The 25,770-nt window shown below is 35.3% G+C and overlaps 1 protein-coding gene across 2 annotated transcripts in view; it reads left to right on the top strand.

Moving 5' to 3' along the window:
- CDH6 (cadherin 6) overlaps positions 1 to 25,770 on the top strand; it is a 202,152-nt gene that overhangs the window by 159,012 nt on the left and 17,370 nt on the right. For both annotated transcript variants that reach the window (XM_056824260.1, XM_001364806.4), the window contains exons 7-11: positions 1,727 to 1,980; positions 15,133 to 15,269; positions 18,538 to 18,659; positions 22,138 to 22,255; positions 22,352 to 22,603. In XM_056824260.1, coding sequence (XP_056680238.1) covers positions 1,727 to 1,980; positions 15,133 to 15,269; positions 18,538 to 18,659; positions 22,138 to 22,255; positions 22,352 to 22,603 — 883 coding nt within the window. The remainder of the gene's footprint in view (positions 1 to 1,726; positions 1,981 to 15,132; positions 15,270 to 18,537; positions 18,660 to 22,137; positions 22,256 to 22,351; positions 22,604 to 25,770) is intronic.

The following is a 25,770-nucleotide window of genomic DNA, read 5'->3' as shown; positions in this document are numbered from 1 at the left end:
ACTTGAGTTTTCATTTATGAATTACATAGCTGAATTCCTTGGAGACCTTAAATTAATATATATATATATATATATATATATATATATATATATATATATATCAGTCTTTTAAAGTAATTTCCATATCACAGGAGCAAGAATTTTGCCTGAGGTAAGTTCTCCAATCTCCACAGCTTCTGCTGTTTCCTGCCTTTCTCTGTGCTATCTTCCTTTGAGCACCTACAGTCTGCGTTCCTCAGCCTGCTGGGGTTTCAGGTGTAGCTACTCTCAGGGGTAGGTCTTTGGTGATCTTTGTCAGCTCCCAAGGACCTAGAGGTGCCCCTTATTCACTCTAGAGGTGCCCCTCACTCATTCGTTGATTCTGTAGCTCACTGGCTGTGACTCTGGTTCCATAAGTGGGGTGGGGGAGGGTAGATCAGCTCATGTTTTGATGGGAGCTTTTTCACCCCCTTATAGTGTGGAAATGCCCAAATCCCACATACCTTCACTGCTGCACCCTACTGTAGAGTCCCTTCATTCTTATGAATTTGGTTTTTTTGGTCTTTTGAGGTAGTCTGTGTTGGTGGGTACTGAGGAGAGGACAAGTCTTGCATTTAGACTGCTGCCATGTTTACTCTGAACTCTCTAGTGTGCTCATCTGCTTATTTCTTAAAATGCAAGAGTATTCTTTCACAATTATATATAACAATATGTTTAGCCATTCCTCAATTGACAGACATCCCCATAATTTCTAGTTCTTTGCCATAACAAAGAAAGCTGCTATAATATTTTGAAATATATAGTTTCTTTTTTCATTTTTCCTGATCTTTTTTTTGGAAATAGACTCAGCAATGGTATTTGGGGTATAATTCCAAATTTTTCTCCAAAATGGATGCATTAGTTTGCTTTTGCACCAACTATTATTAATAGTCCTACTTTTGCACAGCCCTTCTAAAATATGTTGTTTTGCCCTTTTGTCATTTTAGCCATTCTGATGGGTGTGAGATAATACCTCAGAATTCTTTGGATTTGAATTTCCCTAGTCAGTAGAAATTCAGAGCATTTTTTCATGTACCTATATAGGGCTTTGATTTTTTTTTTACCAGAAAACTGTCTGTTCATATTTTTTGCCCATATTTCATTTGAGGGATGGCTCTTATTTCCATAAATTTGACAAAGTTTTCTATATACTTTCTATATGAGACCTTTATCTGAGGAACTATTAAAAGTTTTCCTCCAATTTTCTGCTTTCCTTCTAATCTTGGCAACATTTGTTTTATTAGTAGAAAAAACTTTTAGCTTATTAAACTCAAAATTATTCATTTTTCATTTCACAATTCTCTACATCTCTTGTTTATTCATAAATTCCTCTATTGTCCATAAACCTGATAGGTGGTATTTTCACTGTTTTTATCATTTGATTATGCTGTCTCCTTTTAGGTCTAGATCTTGTATCCATTTTTATTTTATCATAGTAAATGGTGTAAGATATTGGTCTGTACATAAACCTAGTTTTTGCGAAATTACTTACGGTTACTTAAAAAAAAAAAGAATCCTTATCTTCCATTTTCGAATCAATACTGTGTATTAGTTCCAAGGCAGATGGGTGAAAAGATTTAGGCAGAGGTTAAGTGACTTGTCCAGGGTCACATAACCTTTATGTTACTTTTAAAGCAAATTATACAGAAATCAAGTTATGTTTCTTCTTATTGGGTGACTATCATATAAATGTAATTTTTCTTCCAAGGTTTTGGACTTTGAAAAGAAAAAACTGTATACCCTCAAGGTTGAGGCATCTAATCCACGTGTGGAGCCCCGTTTCCTCCACTTGGGTCCATTTAAAGATACAGCCACAGTAAGGATCATGGTGGAAGATGTCGATGAACCTCCTGTGTTCAGCAAACTATCATATGTCCTACAAATAAGAGAGGATGCTCAGATAAACACTACAATAGGCTCAGTGTCAGCCCAGGATCCTGATGCTTCCAAGAATCCTGTCAAGTAAGCAAAATAATTTTATGTTGGTTTTCTGTGATCAATCCATCTTTATCCCTAAAACCACCCACATGTTTTATTTGAATACACCTTCTCTTTGAATGCTGAAAACAATAATAACATAAGGCACTGTATCTGTGTATAGTCTTGGGGAAAGGAAGATTACTGAATTAAAATTTGCCATATAAGAAAATTAATCTGGTTTTTCTAATACCTCGCTTATTCCCTGTTCAAAAATTATACTCCTCCACTGGAAGCTATGCAGAATTACAGTAACTCAAAAAAAAAAAGTGAGATGCTCAAATTTAGAGACATTTGCAACCTAGATATTCATATAGGATATTTGTACCTGTGGTAGAGCCTTCTGAGCCCCAACATAATGATGTTATTTGGTCCCTTTTCAAATATGTTGGTGATACTGGTGAATGCTGGAATCATAAACTAACAGAGCGAAAATATACCCTGAGAAAACATCTCGTCTGAATCTTCACCTTTTGGCAGTGGTCAAAATGGCCTAATGGTTGAGCCAAACTCTCAGGGTGTAAGTAACTTTCTGGAATTGTGTCAAATCATTTGGAGGGTTATAGTAATGTGGTAAGATACGTGGGAGTCATATAAAGCAGGGAAGGAGTAATATACCATAAACTATCTTAGTATCCAAATGATAATGCATGCTCTAAAAATATCTTACTTAAGGGAAAGCATAAGCTTAAAGGGATAATCAAAATGATTCTGTCAAATTCCAAGGTAGGATATCTGAAGACATTGAGTTATATCTTTCTCATGCCTAAAAGGCAATCGTTAAGATCCAAGATCCAAGATTCAGACCATACTTCAAAATACAATTAACATTTCTAGTAGCATTATTGAGAATTCCTTGCATATTCATAGTACATTAAAATATGAAAAGCTGTTTTAATGAACTCTCATTAAGCACCTACTACATGCAAAGTACTGGATGAAGTACTAGGGATACAAAGACAAAACAATTTTTTAAAAAACAATTCCTGTCCTCAACTATATTAATCTTATCAGATTCATAATTGTATGCTTGCTATCTCATTTGAAAGAAGAAATGAGGCTTTTGTTGCTTTTCATTTTTCACTTGGAAACTAATTTTAAGGTTTTGATAATTAAAAGGTGTTACTTTCCATCAATTCCTACTTTGCCCCTCCCCTACTTCTGGAATTACTGCTACCCAGGAGAGAAAGGGTTCAGGAGCAGATGTGTCCTGGGCTGAGAAATTATCAGCAGAACAATGTATGTACCTGTGGAGTGTGGTGACTATTGCAAACTAATTCAAACATACCCCATCATTCCTAGAAAATCATTGATGAGACCAACTTCAGGTTTAACTGGCTATTTTACACACATGAGCAAATGATCATTTTCCAATTTGTCACTTTCTCATTTATCACTCAGTATCACAGTGTCAAAGAGAAAAAGTCTTTCAGTTGTTCAGATTTTGTTGATATGAATATTTTCAAATCTATGCTTTTATATCTCAAAAATGTTATTTCTCCCTCCTGCAGTGATCCACAAAGAAATAGGCAGCTGACTTAGTTATGAGAATTCTTTCCAGAAACTTTCCCTTGGTGCTATGGAATACCTCTCTGTTGTCTCTAATTTGTCCTGTATGTAGCTTGTTTGTACCTAGTTGTCTTTATGTTGTCTTCATCACCAACCATGAGCTCCTCAGGAGCAGGGATTGTTCTTTGGCTCTTGTATTCCAGATGGCACTTAGCACAGCTCTTGGCACATAATAGGTGTTTAATAATTTATTGACTGGCCAGTCAATTTACATTGCTGTAAAATGTTTTACTAGGGCAAGATTTGTTAAGAAAGTCAAACCAATACTGATATTCATGCTAATCCCTTTCTCAAAATGATTGCTGTCATTCAGGTATAGCCTCACTAAAAGAAAATATTATACCAGACTCTTAGTGGAAACTCCCATTAAACTTCCATGAGAGAATCTTCTAAAACATTTGTATGAAAATGTACTATAGAGAAATTTACAGAAATAATCATACCTCTTGTCATTTTTAAAGCAATTGTAGAGGATTGAAGAGGTACAGGGGGTAAGGAAGGTTTTATAACAGGGAATGGAGGAGTTGAAGGGACAGAGGAAATATGGATGCTGTTTGCTCCACCTCAGTGGCAGAAGGTCCAGAGCTTGATTCAGTTTTCCTTTCTACACTCTTCCTGACCCACAAATTATCCTGGTTGCTCCTGGCATCAGATGAGAAGCTGCTGAAACTCAGGAAGCTACAGAGTAAAAGATACACATAAGCTGTACCTGGGAGGAATATTGGCCAGAGTCTCAAGTGCATTGATTGCCAAATTTAGGAGTGGTAAAGTCTATAATTAATCTGCCTGGATAGATGTAGCTCTCTTGATTTAGAGCATAATAATGGTCGAGGGTGACAAGACAGAGAGAAGCAGAGACAGGGAGAGAAAGAAAGAGGAAAAACAAAGGGAAAAAGAAAAGAGAAAGAAGAGAGAGGTGTGATAGTGAAATCACCTTTAAAGTCTGGTTTTTATTAATTTAAGGTCGCCAAGGAATTCACCTATGAAATTCCTAAATGAACACTCAAGTCAGTATGGAGTTTTATGGTGGTTTAATTACAACAGGAGTAAGAAAGAAGGAGAGGAAGAGAAGGAAAGAAGGAGAAAGGGAAAAATGTTAACTCAGCCTTCTGGCAGAGCCAGAGGGAGCTTAGGCCTGGAAGGCCAAGGTAGAGAAGGGAATCAGTCCTTCACTCAGGTGACCGATCTGAAGGAACGCTGCCTGTGGGCCTCCTCCTTGCTCGAGCTCCTAGAACAAACTGGCACCTAGCCCTGTCCACAGGAAGTGAGTGAACTCCAGAAGCTGTTCTCTACCTCACTTCCTTCACCTCACACGTGCCAATGGTGGCTCAAGCTTGGCTTGGGACAGCCCAGATGGGCAGTTAGTTATTTCTGATTTACCATTGACTAGCACATGCCCGTGTAGTGTGGGTGTGCACAATTTTGGGTGCTAGACCAAGCAAGATAGAGATTTAAAAATCACAGAGGTAAGGAGAAGACCCCGTATTACATGGTTATGTGCACAAATATTTATATGTACATGTGTCAGTATGTGTATTATTATTTTAATACTCAATAATTTTTAAATTTTCCACTTGAAAAATGTGTAATGAGTATAACAACTAGACAGCTTTGGCATTTCCAGATGATTCCTTTCTTTCTCTTTTTTTCTTATTTAATATTTTTAATATATTTTATTTCTTTCTAGTTGTATGCAATAACACTTTTAACATTTTTTCCCTAAATTTTTGAGTTCTCAATTCTTTCCCTCCCTTTCTCCTGTCTCCCCTCTCTGAGAAAATAAACAATGTGATCTAGGTTATACATGTGTGATCATGCAAAACCTTTCTTTCTCTTTAAGATCAAGAACTCCCTCCATTAAAAGTCCTTCGCCTCTTCACTAACATTTTGGGTCTTAGAGTCATAGATCTTGGAGCTGAGGATGACCTCAGAGACATCTAGTCCAGCTTTCTCATTTGATCTATGATACTTATATATAAAATCCAAGACTAAATTGCAAAGGTAGGGATGGAAGAAGACCAATAATAAATAAAGAAGGGTCATGTTGTATGTGTGTACACTAGCTTTTAGTGTAATGACCAATGTGTCTCAACTTTGTCATTTTTCTCTATATGAGAAAAATATTTTTAGATACTTATTCACATGTTATTGAATTTGCATTGTCCCTTTCATTTATTACAAAGTGAAATTATCTTTATGCTCAAATTAAGATCACAAAAATAACCCAGTAAATTTGATACTGTCAAACTTGCTTTTAGTAAGTTTTGATCCATAAATGGAATCAATGCCAATTTAATCAGACCTGAATTGATCATTTTAAATAATAAAAAAAAAAAACAGTAAAAAGAGAATGTAATTGCAATCCAGTTCAATAGAGATATCATTCAAGGACTTGGCTAATTTAATGTCTATTTTTCTCAGGTCATTAAATGACAAAAATAAATTTTCATGAAGAAAACTATTAGAGTTTATAATAAAGTGAGCAGTGCATTGTGATAACTGAAGAATTCTAACAGAAGACTTTGGTTATTTTGCGAACTAAAGCTGTGAGTGGTGAGCAATTCTCTAATGAAAATAAAAATTTATTTTCTTATCAAAGAATTATATGGAAATAAAGTCTTCATTGAGTAATCATGATAGTTTAAAATGAAGGATACAAAATTAATTAAATTAATTAAATGAAATAATTACCCAAATCTTACATATATGTATTCCATTATTTTAAATTATCTTCTTCAATTTAAGCTTTAGCAATTCATCTGAAGTAACCTAACATTCAAAAACAATTGCTAAGTGTCTATTATGTGCAAAGCAATAAAATATTTGCTGGAGAAAATACAAAGAATAAATAAGACATAGTCTTAATGCCCAAGTGCCTACCATTCTAGAAAATTGAGATGGCGAGAAAATGATATAAAACTATATATTAACTAAATTCGGAAGGTGCTAAGTGCCTCGATGAATTATGACACTCCATGAGATGGATGAGGGAGTTATCATGATAGATCTCAGAAGGAAAGATACATTGGATCTGGGAAAACAGGTCGAGATGGGGGAAAAAGGGTGTTGAGAAAGAGTAACAATATGAGCAAAAGTATGGAAGTACATAAGAATGGAATATGTTCTGGTCAAGTCCAATCTGACTGCTCTGAAGAATACATAATGGCAAAGAGTATTCAGTAAGACTACAAAGGTTGGTTGTTTCCCTTCAGACTCAAAGATGACTCAAATGGCATCATTGTGATATCTTTTGTCTCCCATAAACTTGATTTAAGTGAGGCAAATTTGCACAAAATTGTTAGCCTCACTCTCTCTTCTGGAGTCATTGAAGTCCAATGGCAAGACAAATGTCAAGATGAGTAATGACTCAGGACACAGTGAATGACCTTTTCTTCTTTGATATCTAACAGAGCTCTAAGAGCTCCACCATGCCCACTTTTGCTGCCTACATAGCCGTTAGAAAAAAATTGCTCTCATCTGCCCCTTCTGCTGGGGGAAGTCTTTATATGTCTGCATAGACACCTTCCTAATTTAGCATTTGGTTGGAGGTCTGTCAGTTTCCCTCAACTTTGTTTAGCCTACCTGCCAAGACAGCTTACCAGGCTGTGGCCATTGAGCATGCTTCAGTTTCTTGGAGCCACAGGTAAAAGCTGGGTGTCAGGTAGACAGCAAAAGAGGAAAGTAGCCTTTGTGGGAAGGAAAACTAAGGCAAGTTCTGGACTTTCTGCCACTGAGTTAGAACAAACAACAGTGGGAATATTAGAGAGAAAAGATATTAACAAGACTGATAGTTGGTGGGGAAAGTTGGTCTTGTGACTAGCACTTCCTTTCTGGCCCTGGAAATAGAAGGAGCACTCTCCCTGTCTCTGGATTTAAGTGCCTCCATTTTCCTGATTTTCCCAACTGTGTGCTCTCCCTGGATTCCTGTGATCGTGTAATTGACAAAAGACTTAAGGGAAGCAGTTTGGACTGGAAGGTCAGTCTTTAGGGGTGTCAGCCCAAAGAGACAGGCCCACCAACCCTGAGGCCAGATTTGAACCCAGGATCTCCTGTCTCTAGGCCTGGCTCTCAATCCACTGAGCCACCCAGCTCTAATAATGAAAACCTGTGTTATCTAATAAAGGCCAGAGAAGATCTGTTAGAAGCAATGAAAAGTTTTTCAAAAAGACCAGATACTTGGATACAATTTGAGAAATTGAGAGAGGAAAGTAGGGAACTTCCATCAAAGTTCCTCAATAGAGTGATTGAAGTAGCAGAGGATGTGCTTGGATTTGAAAATTTAACTGAACAAAATCTCCAACACATAAGGAAACAATTTGTGAAAGGCAGTAACACACCTATAAGATCATATTTTAAATTTCAATGCCCAGACTGGGAAACACTAAGTCTGGAAGTCTTAAGAAAAACTGCAACTTACATATTCACATATCATAAAGAAATCCTAGAGGAAAAGGATAAAATAATAAAAGAGCGTAAAACTAAGCTCAAGGAGGCAAATAGCACAATAAAGAAATTGAAGAAATAAAAAATCTAGCCACTCTGCAATCATACAAACCCATAAGAAATTACACGCAAAACAATCAAAGGAGAAATATACCCAAATGTTTGCTATGTGGAAAAATGGGTCACATGGTTCAAGACTGTTATTTAAAGGCACAATTAATCCAGGTCAACAACAAATAGAGGTCCTGGAAAAGCAACATAAAGTATAGCAGAAACAATACACAAACAAATACAAAATGTTGTAATTGTAATTGTAATTGCAAGAATTCATTGCAAGCACCAATTTTAGAAACCATACATCCAACAAGGAGCAAAACCACATTATTCCAAGTAGTCTCAGGTGCTGCCAAACAAAGTCAGTTATGAAGCCAGGTGCATGGGGTAACATCAAAAAGGAAAAATAGGAAAGGAAAAGGCGAAAATGAATAGGAAGGAGACTGCATGCAAATAGAATTTGGGGTTTAAAAAGCACAAAATAAAACTGAAGAACAGATAGAAGAAGAAATTCAATTAGATAATGACACAACAGAGATTAAAGAGAAAATTTTTGGGACAGTGGAACAAGCTACAAAGAGAGGAAAGAACAGAACTGGCAACAGTCTGTAATACAAAAACCTTAAACTTATTAGGACATTATAACTTTAAAAGCAAAGAACATGAAAAATTAAATCCAGAGAGAGGGAGAGAGCTCCTTCTGCTTTCAGGACCAGGGAGAAAATGCTAGTCACAAGACCAACTGCCACTCCCAGTTGCCCCTTCCCCCACCAACTATCAGTCTTGTCAATATCTTCTCTCTAATATTCCCACTGTTGTTTGTGCCAACTCAGTGGCAGAAAGTCCAGAACTTGCCTTAGTTTTCCTTTCCACACCTTAAAAAATAAAAATAAAAAAGCCTTAGCAAGTTCTTATGCCAGAGGTACTAGTCTTCCCTGAACATTCTATGCCCCTTAAAAGGTATCTTGGAGTTAGACTGGAGAAAATCTCAAATGTTAAGTTTTACTTTGGGTACCATCAAGTTTCCTACATGCTTCTGAGTTTGTTGCCTTAACATGTCCAGGAGGCAGTTTTCATATATTAAAAATATGTTTTTCTTCTAAATAATTAATCAGACTATTATTATTATTACTGATTTCAAATTCCAAAAACATCTCACTTGCCTAGAAGTTTCTAGGAATATCCAGCACTGTACTCAGAATGCAGCCAAGAGAATAAAAGTGGAAAAGTCCTGAGTGGCTTTTGAGAAAATAAAATAACTGTCATAAAACCAGTTCACTGAATCCATTTATTAGTTCAGAGTATTTTGAATCTGTAGCAGATATTAGGAAGATAACTAGTCTAATCATTTTCTTTACTAGGCGCACAGGTAAATTAAATGACTAGTCCAAGATCCAAGGTCTTAAGATTTCTAGTCCAAACTTTTTTTTAATATAGTATTTTCCATGGTTCTATATATTGGAGATTCATTTAGGCTCTCACTCAGAACCTATTTACTCTTGCTTTATGCAAGATACTAATAAACATGGCAATCTGGTTTCTCAACTCTTTTTTAATCAGCAGATTGAAAGCGGAATATGAGATGATAGTAAAAGGATGGCTCAAGGCAGAAAAAAATGTCCTTAATGCACTGATATCAAGGAAAGAGGCAGAAAAAGTGTAAAAAGCAGATCATCTGGGAATATTAATATAGAGAAAAATAGGGGGCAGCTAGGTGGTTAAGTGGAATAAGAGCCAGACCCAGAGATGGGAAGTCTTAGGTTCATATCTGACCTCAGACACGTCCTAGCTGTGTGATCCTGGGCAAGTCACTTAACCCCTATTGCCTATCCCTTACCACTCCTTTGCCTTAGTACCAATACCCAGTATTGGTTCTAAGACAGAAGGTAAGGGTTTAAGTAAAAATAATAAATTATATATATATATATATATATATATATATATATATATATATATATATATATATATATATTGAGAGAGAGAGAGAGAGAGAGAGAGAGAGAGAGACTTGGGTTCTATTATCAATAATTACTAAGATTATTAACCAGTAGTATACATGTTTCATTATGACCCCAAACTCAACATTTTTAAAATAGAATTCATTATTTTTCTTCAAAACCCAAAAACCCCCACCGTACTGACCTATTGCCCTAGATAGTATTATCATTCTCATAGTCACCAAATCTTGGTCCCTTTACCATACCTATAATTAATTCTTCCTTTGTAATGTGTCTTGCTTTCCATATTTCAGGTCCCTTTACCAAAACTATTTTTGAATCCTTATTTTCTGAAAGCATGGAACACTTGAAAATCTTCTTAATTGGTTCCGTAATTATATCTACTCTCTCCCTACTACAGTCAACCCTCCTCCTCACTGGCAGAGTAGTAACTCAAAAGCCTTCAGTAGCCTTCTACTAGGTATGGGATATAGACCAAGGTCATTAGCTGGTCATTCAATGACCTCTACAATACAATGCAAACCTACTTCTCCAACTATCACTTGCTGTCCCCCCTACCCCCCATATGAACAATGTGATGTAATATGCAGGAGAAAGGGCTAGATTGGAAAAATTATGTTTAAATCCTGCACTTAAAACCTACTGGCTGAGTGACCTTGAGCAAGAGAATAAACTTCTTCTAGTCACTGTGTCCTCATCTATAAAATGGTTTATAATAGTACTACTATTTAGCACACAGTTGTAAAGAACATACTTTGTAAATCTTAAAATGCTGAACCACTGTGAGTTGTCATTATTAATCTTCTGCTCCAAGCTACAGAGTTAGTTTATGGTCTCCTGACAATATTTCCCCTATTTCAGACTCAATAGCTTTATCCTTTCCATTTCCCCTTACCTCAAATACCTTTCTCTACTTGTCTAATCCTAGACTTCTTTTAATGTACAGTTCAAATGCAATCTCTTCCATGATACCTTTCTTCCCAGCCAATGGTGATTCTGTTCTCTCTTTTGAACTTCTATGACATTGATTCTTTACAAATTCACCAATTAGCAATCAACAAGCATTTTTGAAATGCCTACTATGTGCCAGCCATTGTGCTAGGTGGCAGAAATAGGGCATTTTCTACCCAGAAGGAGTTTACATTCCACATTAGGAGATGTATATATAAATAAGTATATTTTTAAAATACTCAAAACAAAAGGCAAAACAGGGCAGGAGGGTTGAAAATGGAGGATACTAAGCCCTCAATTGGAATGATGTAGAAGATAGCTTTTGAGATGAATTTTTAAGGGAAAAAAAAGAGATTCTAAAAATAGAAACTGGAGGGAGGAGGGTGGAGTACACTAGCAACATGGGGAACAACCAGTCAGTCAAAAAACATTTATTAAAATAACTATTATATACCAGGCTAGGTATAAGTACTGATGAACTAATAAAAAAAAACATGGAGACAGAAGATAGAATATCATGTGAGTAATAACAAGAGCATTTTGGATGGACCAAAAAGTGAGGGGGAAAGAAATAACTTATCCTAAAGTAGTAAAGGGAGGTGAGGGGCTAAGTTGTGAAGGGCTTTAAGATCCAAAGAAGATTATATCTGATCCTACAGGTAGTTGAGGAACTATATGAGTTTATTGTGTAAATGACTGACCATTAGGTTTTACACTTTAGGAAAGTAATTTTGGAAGCCACAAAGTGGAATGGATTAGAAGTGGCAGGGATTTGAAGCTATTAAAATAGACCAAGTGAGAATCTAAATTAGGGTGATAACCAAATGAGTAAAAAGCTATCAGAGATGTGATAAATATTGTAGATGTAGAAATTATAGGGTCTGTCGATTGGTAACACTTCTGTTGGGTAAAAAAGAACAAGTAGCTATGGATATGTTTATGTCCTGCTATGTTAGTTCACTTCATATATGTATATAAACTTAAATGATATATATGTACACATATATACACATAAATTTATATATACATATGTGTATGTAAAACCAAAGTAACAAGATAGAAAACAAATTCACACAAAGCACCAATATATTTTACATTATACCAACAAAAACCAGCAGGAAAATATACAATGATTCTATTATAAATTACTATAAAACTTATAAAATATTTGAAATCCAACACATATGCATACACATATATGAAATATATCAATGAAGCTACAAAGAACTATTCAGAGAAATAAAGATATACCTAAATATTTAGAAAAGTAGTCGTTACTGATTAGTAGAATTATTCAAAATAATAAAAATGACAATACTATCTAAATTAACTTACTAATTCAATGTCATACTAGTCTTACTACAAAAGAATAACTTTAAAGAAGTGGAAAAAATAATAGAAATGAAATTCTTATGAAGGGGAGAAAGTCAAGAATTTTATGATAAATACTGAAAATAAATGGAAACAAAGAATGTCTAGCAAAGCTATGTCTCAAATTACACAACAGCACAATAACTAATGAAAATAGTTTGGTATTGATTAGAAAACACAGAGCTCTACCAATGGAACAGAATAGGAAGGAAGGGGGGGAAAGCATTTATTAAGCACCTGTTGTGTGATAGAAACTGTGTAAAGTGCTTTACAAATATATCATTTGATCTGCACAATAACCCTGAGAACAAAGTGTTATTTTTATAGCCATTTTACAGATAAGGAAAATGAGGTAGACAAAGGTTAATTGATTTGCCCAAGGTCACACAGCTAATAAGCATTTTTCTGAATTCAGACATAGTACATACACAATTCACTGTATCTCCTAGCACACAAAATATATAAGCAAATATATCTAATACCCAAGTATTCAATAAACACAATTTCTTCACTATTTGACAAAAAGGAATGGAAAACTCGAATAGCATATAGACAAAAACAATTACATCAGCATTTATAACTTCTAGAAAAATAGTTCAATGGCTCCATCATCTAGATAGAAAAGGTCTCATTATTCACAAATTAGATAAATGTGGAGAAGAAATTGCCTATCAGATCTACAGATAGGAGAAAAATTCATGACCAGACAAGGAATAGAGAGGATCACAGAAAATAAAGTGGATAGTTTTGATTACATCAAGTTTAAATTATTTTATATAAACAAATCTAATTAAATGATAATTAAGGGAAATAATTAACTTGGAAAAAAATCTTTGCACCAGGTTTCTCTATGATAAAGTCTCACTTCCAAGATATATAAAGTTCTGATTCAAACTTATAAGAAAAATAGCCATTTCCCATTTGATCTCCATATAGTTATGACCTAAGGACAGTTTTCAAGGGAAGAAATCCAGTCTATTTTTAAAAGTCCTAAATTACTATTAATTAAAGAAATGCAATTTAATGCAATTCTGAGTTTCCCTTTCATGTGCATCAGTGAAGAAAGTGATTAAGGGAAATGATAACATTTGGAAGAGTTATAGGAAAATAAGCACATTGATGTGTGTATGTATATGTATGTGTATATGTGTACATATATAGATATGCAATCATTGAGGAAATTTGTTTTGCTTAACTGAATATTTTTAATAAGAAATGTGTTTTTCTTCCTTTTAATGGGGTGGGAGATGGGAGAGAGAAAAAAAATTATTGTTATTTTTTAAAATAGGTTGGGTGCTATTACAGATATGAACTTCTTTCAGTTGATGTCACAGCATTATGAGTTGTTTCACTGCTTTGTTACAAGAGAACTTTGACAAAGTGGGCATAATATTATATTTGTAACATAAAAAACAAATTATATCAATAAAACTTATTAAGAAATAGTCAGTTCTAACTTCCCCAAATTGGGATGAAGGATATTTAGCCTGTAGAAAAAAAATGTATGCTAGTTATTTTCAAGTTTCTAAAGAGTCATCACATGGAAGAGAGCAAAATGAGATGGAAAAGATTGTGGGAACTAAAAGAAACTAATTTGGGCATGATATAAGGAAAATTTTCCCTATGTATAGAACTACCAAAGTTTAATAGTCTGTCTTCAGAGGTAATGGGAAAGACATAGGCTACCTCTCCATGGGTAAGTCTTCCTGACTCCATCCTCCTTGAAGAGCTTCAAAGGTTGGAAACCTACTTGTCACAGATGCTACAGAAAGTATTCTCGCTGAGATATCTGTTAAATTAGATGACTTATGAAGACCTTTGCATCTTTTAGATTACATAATACTTTTAGATAAAGGTCTGATCTTGTATTCTGTAATCTTAGAGACTAGAAAGTCATCTAAGAACTCAATGGTTTTAAAATCAATTTATAATTACTCAGTAATGATTCTTCAGTAGTGACATATAAATGTCACTGTTCTAGAACAGTCAATAATGCTTTTTGATAACCAACGTTCCATAGCTGTTTCTATATAGAAAGGAATTATTAAAATATTATTTTTTTCTTAAAATTGATTGTGGGAAAAAATCCTATAAACTATAGTAGAAAAACATTAAAATGATATTGTATATGAAAGACAATTCAATGACTTTCATTTTTATGACATTTAATATTATCGAGATATTAAATGTTCTTAGGGGCAGCTGGGTAGCTCAGTGGATTGAGAGCCAGACCTAGAGTTGAGAGGTCGTGGGTTCAAATTCGGCCTCAGACACTTCCCAGCTGTGTGACCCCTGGGCAAGTCACTTGACCCCCATTCCCCAGCTCTTACCACTCTTCTGCCTTGGAACAAATACACAGTATTGATTCCAAGATGGAAGGTAAGAATTAAAAAAAAAAAGATATTAAACAGTCAGTTAAAGGAAAGCAAAGTTCTATGTTTTAGAATCACCAAAATAGAAATACTGTTTTCTCTCCCAAGTTCAAGATAGTACAATCATTAAAAGATTTTCTTCCAAATTTCATACAAAAAAACAAATCATTGAAAAACCCTCAAATTATTTAAATTGTAGAGTTCATATAAATCAGTACTTTAACATGTTATTAGAAAGTGATGAGATTAGAAAAATGCTAGAAAGTAGCTGTGAGCATTACTCTTAATATGGATCTTTACACTCTGAAATAGAAGCCAATAATAAAATAGTTATTTACTCTGCTAGACGAGGTAATTTTAGGCTATATTAAAACAGTAGTTAAGAGAAAATCATTTCTAAATTCTGCTCTCCATTTCAGGTATTCTGTAGATCGACACACTGATATGGACAGAATATTCAACATTGATTCTGGAAATGGTTCCATTTTTACTTCTAAACTTCTCGACCGAGAAACATTGCTGTGGCACAACATTACTGTCATAGCAACAGAGATCAGTAAGTCAGATCAAAGTTCTACAGCTGCCTCTCATGTCAGAGTCATCTGGCTAAGGGCTTAAGAGGAATGGTTGAAAGTTTTCATAGTATAGGGAAGAACCTACTCAATAATTTGAGGAAAAGAAGCACTCTAAATAATAGTCTGCGATGATTTTTTTTCTTCCTAGAGTTATTTTTCTATTTATACATGGAAAGGTAACCTAGGACTTTCCATGAGAAGAAAGCAAAGTTCTGTGCTTTGGAATCACGAAAATAGAATTTCCTTTCTCTCCTGTGATTTAATTGGTGCCTAATAAGATAGGACTGAAAAATAGATTCTTACTTATGCTGTCATGTAATTTCTTTTATGTGCACAAATATCTATTCTTTATATACATATTCATATGCATATTCATATCTTATTAGGTAAAGCTATTAGTCATTTCTATATTGTATAAAATTCCTCCATGCCCTAATAGGAAGAGAACAGCATTTATTAAGCACCTACTATTTATCAGGCACTATGCTAAATGTGTTACACATATCTTATTTCATCATCACAATAAACCTGGGAGGTTGGTGCTATTATTATAATACTCATTTTGCAGTTGAGAAAACTGAAACAAAGGAACTGGAATTTGTCCAGTCACAGAACTAGTGTCTGAGGTCAGATTTGAATTCAAGTCTTTCTGACTCCAAGCCAAGACCTCTGTCTACCAGTATTCATGAGTTATTTCATCCAAAAATTCCATCACAACTCCACCATCCTTTGAGAATGACTCTCAACAATTCACAAGATTATTTGTCTTTAACATACCAATCCATAGTACTTTGTTAGTGTCTTCTTCACCTTCCACTCTAATAGGGCTTTACATACCTTAGACTCTATTTGACTACTCTTCTATGATCCTAAATTCCATCCATGCCATGATTCAACATTACCCCATTAGGAAATTATAATCATATTCTCCAGTGGATCTGAGATCTCATCAATATGACCATTCTGATCATACAGATTACATGTGAACCTGCTCATTCTGTGGAACTCTTTGTCTATGTAAGTCTATAAATGTGAGTCAACTCTTCCCAACTCGTGCAATGAGTGGAGTTTCCTTTATCAATTTTCCTGATACTATGAATAGATCAGTAGAACACAAAAGCTATGTACTGGTCATCTCTTGTTCTCTTTGCAAGAACCAGTCTTTCTTCTTTATTAATCAAGTTACAGTGTCTTAGGCTTTAATAACCCATGAAACACAGTAGGAAATCATACATATCATTTTATGAACACAAATATATATATATACACTTTTGTATATATACACATATGTTATATGTGTGTATCTATACATGAACATATTCATACATAACCATCTACATTTCTTAAATATAAAAACCTATAATATCTGTATTTCTCCTCTTGGAAGCCCATCTTCCAGGCTTCTATCTTTTAAATAATTGCAGTATTAAAGAGATACTGACTTCCAACTGTCCTGTGGCACATCAAGTATGTAATGAAAGCCACTAGTTAATCAGAAAACCATTGCTAGTGAATAACAGTGACAGATTTCCTGAAATGTGATCCAAAGTGGAAGTTGCCAAGATAGCATTTGAAAAAAGATTATTTTGCAAAATGTCATTTGCATAATGTAGCTTAATGTAAGGAGCAATGTATGACAGTGATGAGAGTCAAAGAAAGTAAAGTATTGCTGTTTGTTTTTTAGTTATGAAAGAAAGCTTTTAGAGTAGTCATAATTTTTTTATCTTTTCCCATGCCACCTAACTACCTCATTTAACATAGTTATACCCACCCCATGGATTATTTTAGCATGCAAATGACCCTGAGTTTTTCTTACATTGTGCCAATGGAGAAAGAGTTCACAGAAGTCCTGCTAACCTGGAAATACTTCAAATATGATTCCAGTGATGTGTCATCTGAGGACCATGTTATCTAGATCTGGAAAGGTCCTTCACCAGGATGTCTCTAAACAAGATTCATTTTTTAGTTATGGCTGCTTTCTGTGAACATTTGCCAAATCTCTAAATATTCGTGGGGTATCAATGTGCCAAATCTAGTTAGGCAGACCTGAATTCAGATTTGACATTAAAGTGCTATCTAAATAATAAAGATGATGATGATGATGATGATGATGATGATGATGATGATGATGATGATGTCAACGTGTTAGTGGAGGGTCACAGATTCACTGAACCCAAATTAATAGAAACCATAGATCCTTGAAGTAATGAAGTATGAAATTCACTTAGTTTCAGTTCCTACTCTATGAATTTATTTATATAATGTTAAGATTTTACCGCTTATCTGTTACCAGACCTGTATTCTATAGATGAGGAAGCTGAGTCCCCAAGAGATTTAGTGTTATTAATTCATCAAAAAATACTTCTTAAATACCTACTATGGGGTCAGGCATTGTGCTAGTTGCTGGGGATACAAGTATCAGAGTTTATAAAGCTATTTAGTAACAAGAAACAAACTAAAATTCAGATTGCCTGGCTCCTAGACCACATCTTTTCTACTAAACCATACCAACTGTATTAACAATTTAAATATTATGGATTGCTTTTCTATTTTAACAACTAACAAAATTTATGTGAATAGTTGATGCCTATAATGATTAAAAATGTAATAAATTCAAATGGAAAAAAAAACATAAAGAAATTTGAGGGCAAAAAGACTTTATAAAAAAAGCCAAAAAGTAAACTCCTCTAATTTTACAGAAGAAACTGAATGGCAAGAGGGTACACAGCTAGTTAGTTACAGATATAAAACAGACCCATTTCTTTTGTCTCCTAGTCCAGTGTATCTTTCACAACATAGCACAATAATTGAGTCTCCAGAATTATAAAAAGAATCTGTAAGCTTTAGGTTTTTCAATCATTCTTTTTGTTATATCTTTACTCTATATATGCATTTTGCAGTACACCAGCCTTTTTTATGCCTACCACAGAGCTCTCTCATTCTACTCCCCAGCTCTTTTTCATAATCTATTCACTTGCTTGTTTCTAGCTTCTCTTCATTCTTCCTTAAGGACTCACCTTCTCTAAAAAACCATCCTCGGATAATCTCGTGCTACCTGTTCTTCCCTTCTTACTAAGCATAGACTGACAATATTACCATTTAGTTGCCTTGTTTTCTAGTTTTACTCAATGTACAGCTCAAAAAGAGGCTCATCTATATGTTAAATTCATCACCTAACCTAATTATTGTTGCCAATACTGCATTATCAGTTAGTAAGTGAATGTTCCTTCCTTTGTGACTTTTTTACAGACAATCCAAAACAAAGTAGCCGTGTACCTTTATTTATCAAAGTTCTGGATGTCAATGACAATGCCCCAGAGTTTGCTGAATTCTATGAAACTTTCGTTTGTGAAAAAGCAAAGGCAGACCAGGTGAGTGTAGTGAAACAATAAGGTATCATCATTAATTCAGAATTTGTAATAAATCAGCTTGTGTTGGGTTCTAAATTCTTGCTTTCTGCTCTCTCTGCTCAGGAAATTAATGCTATAAATAAGACCCAAAGGATAAGCTTAGCCTAATTAAAACTTTGCATTTATGATATATAAAGGATGCTACTGTATACACATTGGTTTTACCTATTAAAGCTGACCAATGGGAATGCTAGGATAAAATGTATGGGTTTCTTTGAATCATGATATAGTTTTGAATTAATAAATAGACGTCCTTTTACAGGACTTTTTCAGGTGTAGTACCTGAAGGGTGTTTCCAAAACTTCCATTCCCAGTAATGACCTAAGACCTCAGAGGGCAGATGAATATCCTTCCACTCAGAGCTCTAGGAGTTACCCTGAGGGATTGACGGTGCTTTTCTAGAACTTTAATTTACAAGCCCCTCCAACTAAGCATCTTCTTCCTTTGATATCATTTAGTTGACATCATCCCAATATCAATTAAGTAATTAAGATCAATTGCTGAGGGATATTTACTGAAAAGATAGAACAAAAACTCAAGGATGACAAAATCCCTACCCTGGGAGTACCCTCTCCCTTCTACCCAGTCACTCAGTCCCTGAGAAGTGTAGATACAAACTGAATATAGTTACTAGAAAGCTTCTTTCCCCAATGTAAGGGTGGCAGGTAGTAGATATTTCTTGATTCTGGGAGCCCTTTTCTCACTTCATGGAATTCCCACCAATTTCACATCCTGATGTAGCATAGCTGATGGATGTCATACTCTTGCTCAAATGGGCAGCATCTTTGCAGGAATATATCAGATAGGTCTTTCCTGTGGGCTCACTCCTTCCCGAATTTGACTGAGGTAGCTAGCAATAGACTCTCCTGTAAATTCCAATGCTTGGACTTCTGAAGGCTTTACTAAACTTTTAAGGTTTTCAAGGTGCTTATCTGGTCTGTTCCATCCACATTCACCACAGATCAGGAAAGAATAAAAGCAAGGCATCATATAATCATGGACACATGGAGCCAAGTGTGAGAATAAGTCTAATGTTCCTTCACCACTAAGAGGCTCATATCAGGTACTGCCCACTTACAAGGGAAAAAAGCAAGAGGTCATCTGCCCAAATATTCTGTATGCGTGATTAGTTCTAGATCAGGTATCTTTTAAAAGACTTTTCATTACAATGCTCTAATGATAGGAAATAGTCAGAGAAGGAGTGTTCTGAAGTGAGGGAATAGGTTTCTCTTTTGTACATTCTTAGAAGCAGATTCATCAAGGCTCCATGTGAATTGGAACCAAATGGGACATATTTTACATGCTCTGAGGCAAAGGTATCAAAATGGAGGGTAACAATCCCAAGTGCTGCCAAACAAGACTAAAATATAATCGAGAAATATCTAGCACAACAATTTGTTTAAAGAGAGCATAGATATGTTAATATGTGTTTTTCTAAGTTAAATTTGCAGTCCTCAGGGAATCCCTATTAGTGGTTTAGTTTTTGTGATTCTATCTGAGAGTTTAAAGCTATTGCTTTAAGGAATGAGCCCTCCTAACCCCTGATAATCTTTCTCTCATTAAGGTTTTTCTATTCTCAACATAATGGATGGGGGTGCATTTCAAACATATTGTCTACTTGGAAAATTCCACAATCCAAAATCCTGGCTAGCTTTCTTGTGATGTTCAACATTATCTTTGAATTCCTTCACCAAAGCTTCATGAAAAAAAATCTTAAGGAAAAATTAGTGTTCATAATCAAATCTGGAAATTTTCATATATATGCTGATACTCCTTAAGGTGCTATTTTAGTGAATAGGTATCATTTGACAGATTTCTCACAAGTGCTTGCAAAAGACCTTGACAAAGGAAGAGAGAGAGAGAGAGAAGAGAGAGAGAGAGAGAGAGAGAGAGAGAGAGAGAGAGAGAGAGAGAGAGAGAGAGAGAGAGAGAGAAAGAGAGAGAGAGAGGAAGAGAGAGGAAGAGAGAGACAGCAAGGAAGAGGGAGAAACAGAGACAAAGAGGAAGAGAGAGAGAAGACAGAAGAAAGTAAAGAGAAGGAAGGAAGGAAGGAAGGAAGGAAGGAAGGAAGGAAGGAAGGAAGGAAGGAAGGAAGGAAGGAAGGAAGGAAGGAAGGAAGGAAGGAAGGAAGGAAAGAAAAACTGAAGGGAAGGAGAGAGAGAGAGAGAGGGAGGAAAGAAGGAAGGAAAAAAGAAGGAAGAGATGCAAGACTCCCAAAGCATATAGAGTTCTCCTATAGGGTTTAGGGACCTGTGATCTACTGGAACCCACCCAATGATCTTTAAGTGAAAAATCAAACTATCTGACTGAAAAATCTTCCAGGAGTACCTCAATTCATAAGGCCATCTGAGAATCCAGATAAAACCTATTAGATGGCTGTTTTTAAACAGGGCACACTGATCCCCTCCCTCCCCCTGAGACCCTTGTATCTTTAGATGATGACTTTGAAATTCCATATACTAAAGAACATTCCCTATACTAAAGAACTCCCAAAATTTCTGTCTTCAGTCCCTGACCCTCAAAAGGCAATCTCAATGAAATTCCAAACTCACCTTCAGTGACACCATGTTGTAATGGCTTATTCTTTCAGGAAAAATCTTAGTAAACCCTGAGTTCAGTTTCTATATTTCTGCTTAGCAGAATTATAAAATTATTCATGAAAATCAACTATGACTCAGTAATCCCCAAGGAGATCTTAACATTCCATGATAGAATTGCTGGGTTCAAGAACAGGTAGTTTGGGAAATATAAAATTTCTCTATGGAAAATGATGCTTGCCATTACAGGAAGAGACCTGAGATATTTCCTATTCCATTAAACAGTTTAACAGCTTGTTTCCAGTAAGATTCCCTTGCCTTTCCAGTCACCCCTGAACCCTGCTGTAGTCAGCCATCACCCCGAGGCAGCTATCTCATTGGTCTCTGGAAGCTGTAGGAGGGCTTGACAGGTATTCCAACTACCCTTCTGTCTGTCATCCCTTCAAATTAGTGAGATTTCATAGGATTCTTTGTGCAATAGCTTCTTACTGCCAGTGTAAAAATTACATCCCATTTTGTCTAAATCAGTCCTAATCATTCTAAACCATGCGAGGAAGGGTCACACAGGGAGGAAAGGGGCTGAACTTGATCTGGTCGGGCTCCTTTCCTTGTTCTTGAGATTTGATTGCTAAGGCAAGCTGCTGAACAGACTTTTCCCTGCCTTCTCAAACAGCTTCTGTTCTAGCAGGTAGTGAAATAATATAGTTTGATAGATCAAAATGATAATGTTTTATGGCTTTTTTTTTACACCCAAGGATTTTCCAATCACCCAGTCCTTTGAATGCAGCAGATTCCCCATCAGTCTTTTAAATCCCATCATTAATCTCAGCAGTTCAGTGCAAATGGAGATGTCATGCCATCCCAGTCAGAAAAGCAATACAGCAACTTTATTTCAATTGCAGCTGATCCAGACCCTGAGTGCTGTTGACAAGGATGACCCTTACAGTGGGCACCAATTTTCCTTCTCCTTGGCTCCTGAAGCTGCTGGCAGTTCCAACTTCACTATTCACGACAACAAAGGTAAAAGAATACAAATGACATTCCAAAGGTTGTCCTCTCATCCCTACTCAGTTTAATAATATTTTTTGACTTGCCCATGCTGCTTTCTGGTTTCAGACAACACGGCAGGAATCTTGACTCGGAGAAATGGCTACAATAGACACGAAATGAGCACTTACCTCCTGCCTGTGGTGATCTCTGACAATGACTACCCAATTCAGAGCAGCACGGGGACCGTGACCATCCGTGTGTGTGCATGCGATCATCATGGTAACATGCAGTCCTGTAACGCCGAGGCACTTATTCATCCAACTGGACTAAGCACTGGTGCTCTGATTGCCATCCTCCTGTGCATCATTATACTTCTAGGTAAACTGCTTCTCTGTGGGCCCTCCATCCCGGGGGCAAGGGGGAGCCTGTAGTTATTATGAAACATCAGCTTTTGACCACTTTTTCCCCATTAAAATATGGAACCTGTAAAAATGAAAATTAATCTTTTTAAATATAATATTTTAATTATTTGAGATTAATTTTAATTTTTACAAACTTCAGTGATGAATTAGCTTTGCTGGACCAGCTTGGGGAGCTAAACATAAGAGATATGTGAGAGCAGTATATTTCATCTAAAAAGATATTTTCTGACATTAGGAATGAATTAATGATGATTTGAGGCCTTCCAGTTTCGTTTCCCATGTAGCAAGACATGTCTAGTGTAAAGAGTAATGGGAAAGGATGGGGAGATGTCTAGGTTCAAGACACAGCTCTTCCATTTACTTTATTTTGGTGAACCATTTGACTTTATGAGCCTGAGTTTTCTCACTTGTAAAATGGTGATCATACTACATGTACTTCATAAGATTGTTGGGAAGATCAGGATATTATATGGCCATTAAATAGTTATGCATAAATGTAAGCAACTGTTGTTGATATTTAACTTGGTCAGACAACAAAATATGATATATACATTATACAAAATTACATTGCACTTACTGAATAAAAACATATATTACTGGAAAGTTAAAATAATGAATATGGCCTCCACTAAAGCTTATTGTTGGTATTTAACTTGGTTAAACAATAAAATATAATAGATTTGTGGGTATAGATATAAATATACAGTATCATATATACATATATTACATTGCATTTCCCTACATAAAATTATATATTATTGGAAAGATAAAATTTGAATTGAGTCTCCACTAATATCCTGCCCACTGTGGCAAAGAAGAACACTCTGGGTTCTCAAAGTCTCAATAGAATGTAGAACATATAACATGCATAAGCTCCCCTGTTTAGCTTTTAAAGCCCTTCACAACCCAGCCCCAACTTATCTTTCTAGTCTCACTGGACACGACTGTCCCTCTCACACTTCTAGATTCAGCAAAATAGCCTTCTCTCTCTCATTTACTCATGATACACCATCTCCCATCTCAGTATCTTTGTTCCAGTCATCCCACATTTGTGGAATTCACTCTCCATTTCTCTGCCTCCCAGAGTTCCTCTCTTCCTGTAAGATGCAACCCAAACACCAGCTTCTACAAAAAGTCTTTTGTGATCTCCCAACTTCTACGCATGCTATTTTGTATTAAATTCTATTAAAAAATGCTTCTCTTTATAAATTGAAGGAATTTTGTGGCAGTTTCCACACCAAAAATTCTTTATATTGATGAAATTAGTGTTTGATGATAAATAGAAAAGTAAATAAACAATTTCTAAAAATTTAGGAAAATAACTTTTTTTAAAAACCCTTACCTTCTATCTTAGAATCAATACTATGTATGGGTTCCAAGGCAGAAGAATGGTAATGACTAGGCAATGGGAGTGAAGTGGCTTGCTCAAGGCCACACAGCTAGGAAGTGTCTGAGACCAGATTTGAATCCAGGACTTCCTGGCTGTGGGCCTGGCTTTCAATCCACTGAGCCACCCAGCTGTCTCCAAATTATCCTTTTTTGTTAGGTTTTCTTATTTGCCTTCATCTCATCCTCTCTTTGCCTTTAATCTTGCCCTTTCTCTCCCTATTTAGTAAGAAATTTGCCAATGCTATCTCTAGAAGGTTTCAAAATTATGTTTTCCCTCCTTGGTTTGTACTAGCATTTGACTAGGAATCCTTGACTTAATCTAGGCTTATTCTAAAGTGGCTCCTAAGCTTCTCCAAAATAAAAAAGAAAATCTTTCACGATGACTGCCCACAGATGCCATTCTAAGAAATTTCTCTGGTCACAAGCCACTGCTTTTAGCCACCCAGTACAGATTAACTTCTTAGAAGCATCCTATGGCACATGTATTGTGTTGGTATGGTGTGATACACTGGGAGATAACTACTGTAGAAAAAAGACATGCATCTGAATATCATGACAAATGAGTTGAATATCTGTCATAATCAAGAGTAAATGTGGACTTAAATTTTTACTCACAAGGGACCTGTCACAATTCTCCCTATAAAAATTGGATTGGAAATTTTGAGCAACTCTGTAGCTCTTTGAGAACCAAGAAAATCTTGCCATTCTTCAAAATATGAATACTAGCCTGGAAAAGTTCATGTTCCCAATAGATAAAGTAGGGCATTATAGTTAAGTAACGCAGGTCCCTAAAAAAAGAAAGAGAGTATATGATAGACTCAAAGAATGTGAAGAATAAAATGAGTACCTCTATTTTTCTCTAAGAGAATGCCAAAATAATACAAGAATGAAATATTCAGGAAGTTTGGATCAGTGTTACTAATTATTATAAAAATCTTGAAACTCAACAACGGAACTGTGAGAGTTTTTGACAACTTAGGTATGAAGAAGGTATTTAAAGCTATGAGAATAAATAAGATGCTGGCATGAGATGCAAAGGAAAAAGTACAAAAAAAGTTAGTGATTTTAGTGATGTAATGCAAGTAAAAATAACTGTGTAATGAAAGATTTTTTAAAATATCTTCAAAAATCTCGAAATGTAAGGTTAAATAGTACAACTTTGCAGAAATAGAAGGTTGTTTATTTTATGATCTTCCACATAATCTTAAATCTAAAAAATTTGGAGTGGAAGTCTATGGAAAGAAGACCTAACAGCTCTTAGAAATAGGGTAACTTGTCTACAATCAAGAGGAAATGCATATCCTTGATATATGACATTGTCATTGGTGAGATTTCAAGATATGAGTCATGAGTCAAGGGACATTTTAGTAGCAAAGAGATTTTTTTATTCAAGTTAATTTTTTCTATAACTTGAAAAATTTTATGAAATTCAATAGAGAAATCTAAGGCATTTTATAAAAAATAAAACAAATAGGAGCCCATCTATTATTTCAAAAAAGAAGATGAACTTCTATTGTGAAACATACAACAGAATGGACTTCTAAATTCTAAATAATGTCCCAGTTACCTCAAACAAAATTCAGAAAATATAATTTTGAAATGAATATCAGTCTTGGAATTTCAAAGCCAGGATTTATGTCCCAGATCCACTACTTATGAGATATGTGCTCTTGGACAAATCAAAGGACTTAGAAATACAAGCAGCTTTAAACACCTAATTCATTACCATGTTTT

This window comes from Monodelphis domestica, chromosome 3 (genome assembly GCF_027887165.1).
Source record: "Monodelphis domestica isolate mMonDom1 chromosome 3, mMonDom1.pri, whole genome shotgun sequence".
Lineage (NCBI taxonomy): Eukaryota > Metazoa > Chordata > Mammalia > Didelphimorphia > Didelphidae > Monodelphis > Monodelphis domestica.
Note: the sequence above shows the minus strand (reverse complement) of the source record. Positions and strands in the feature narration are given on the sequence as shown.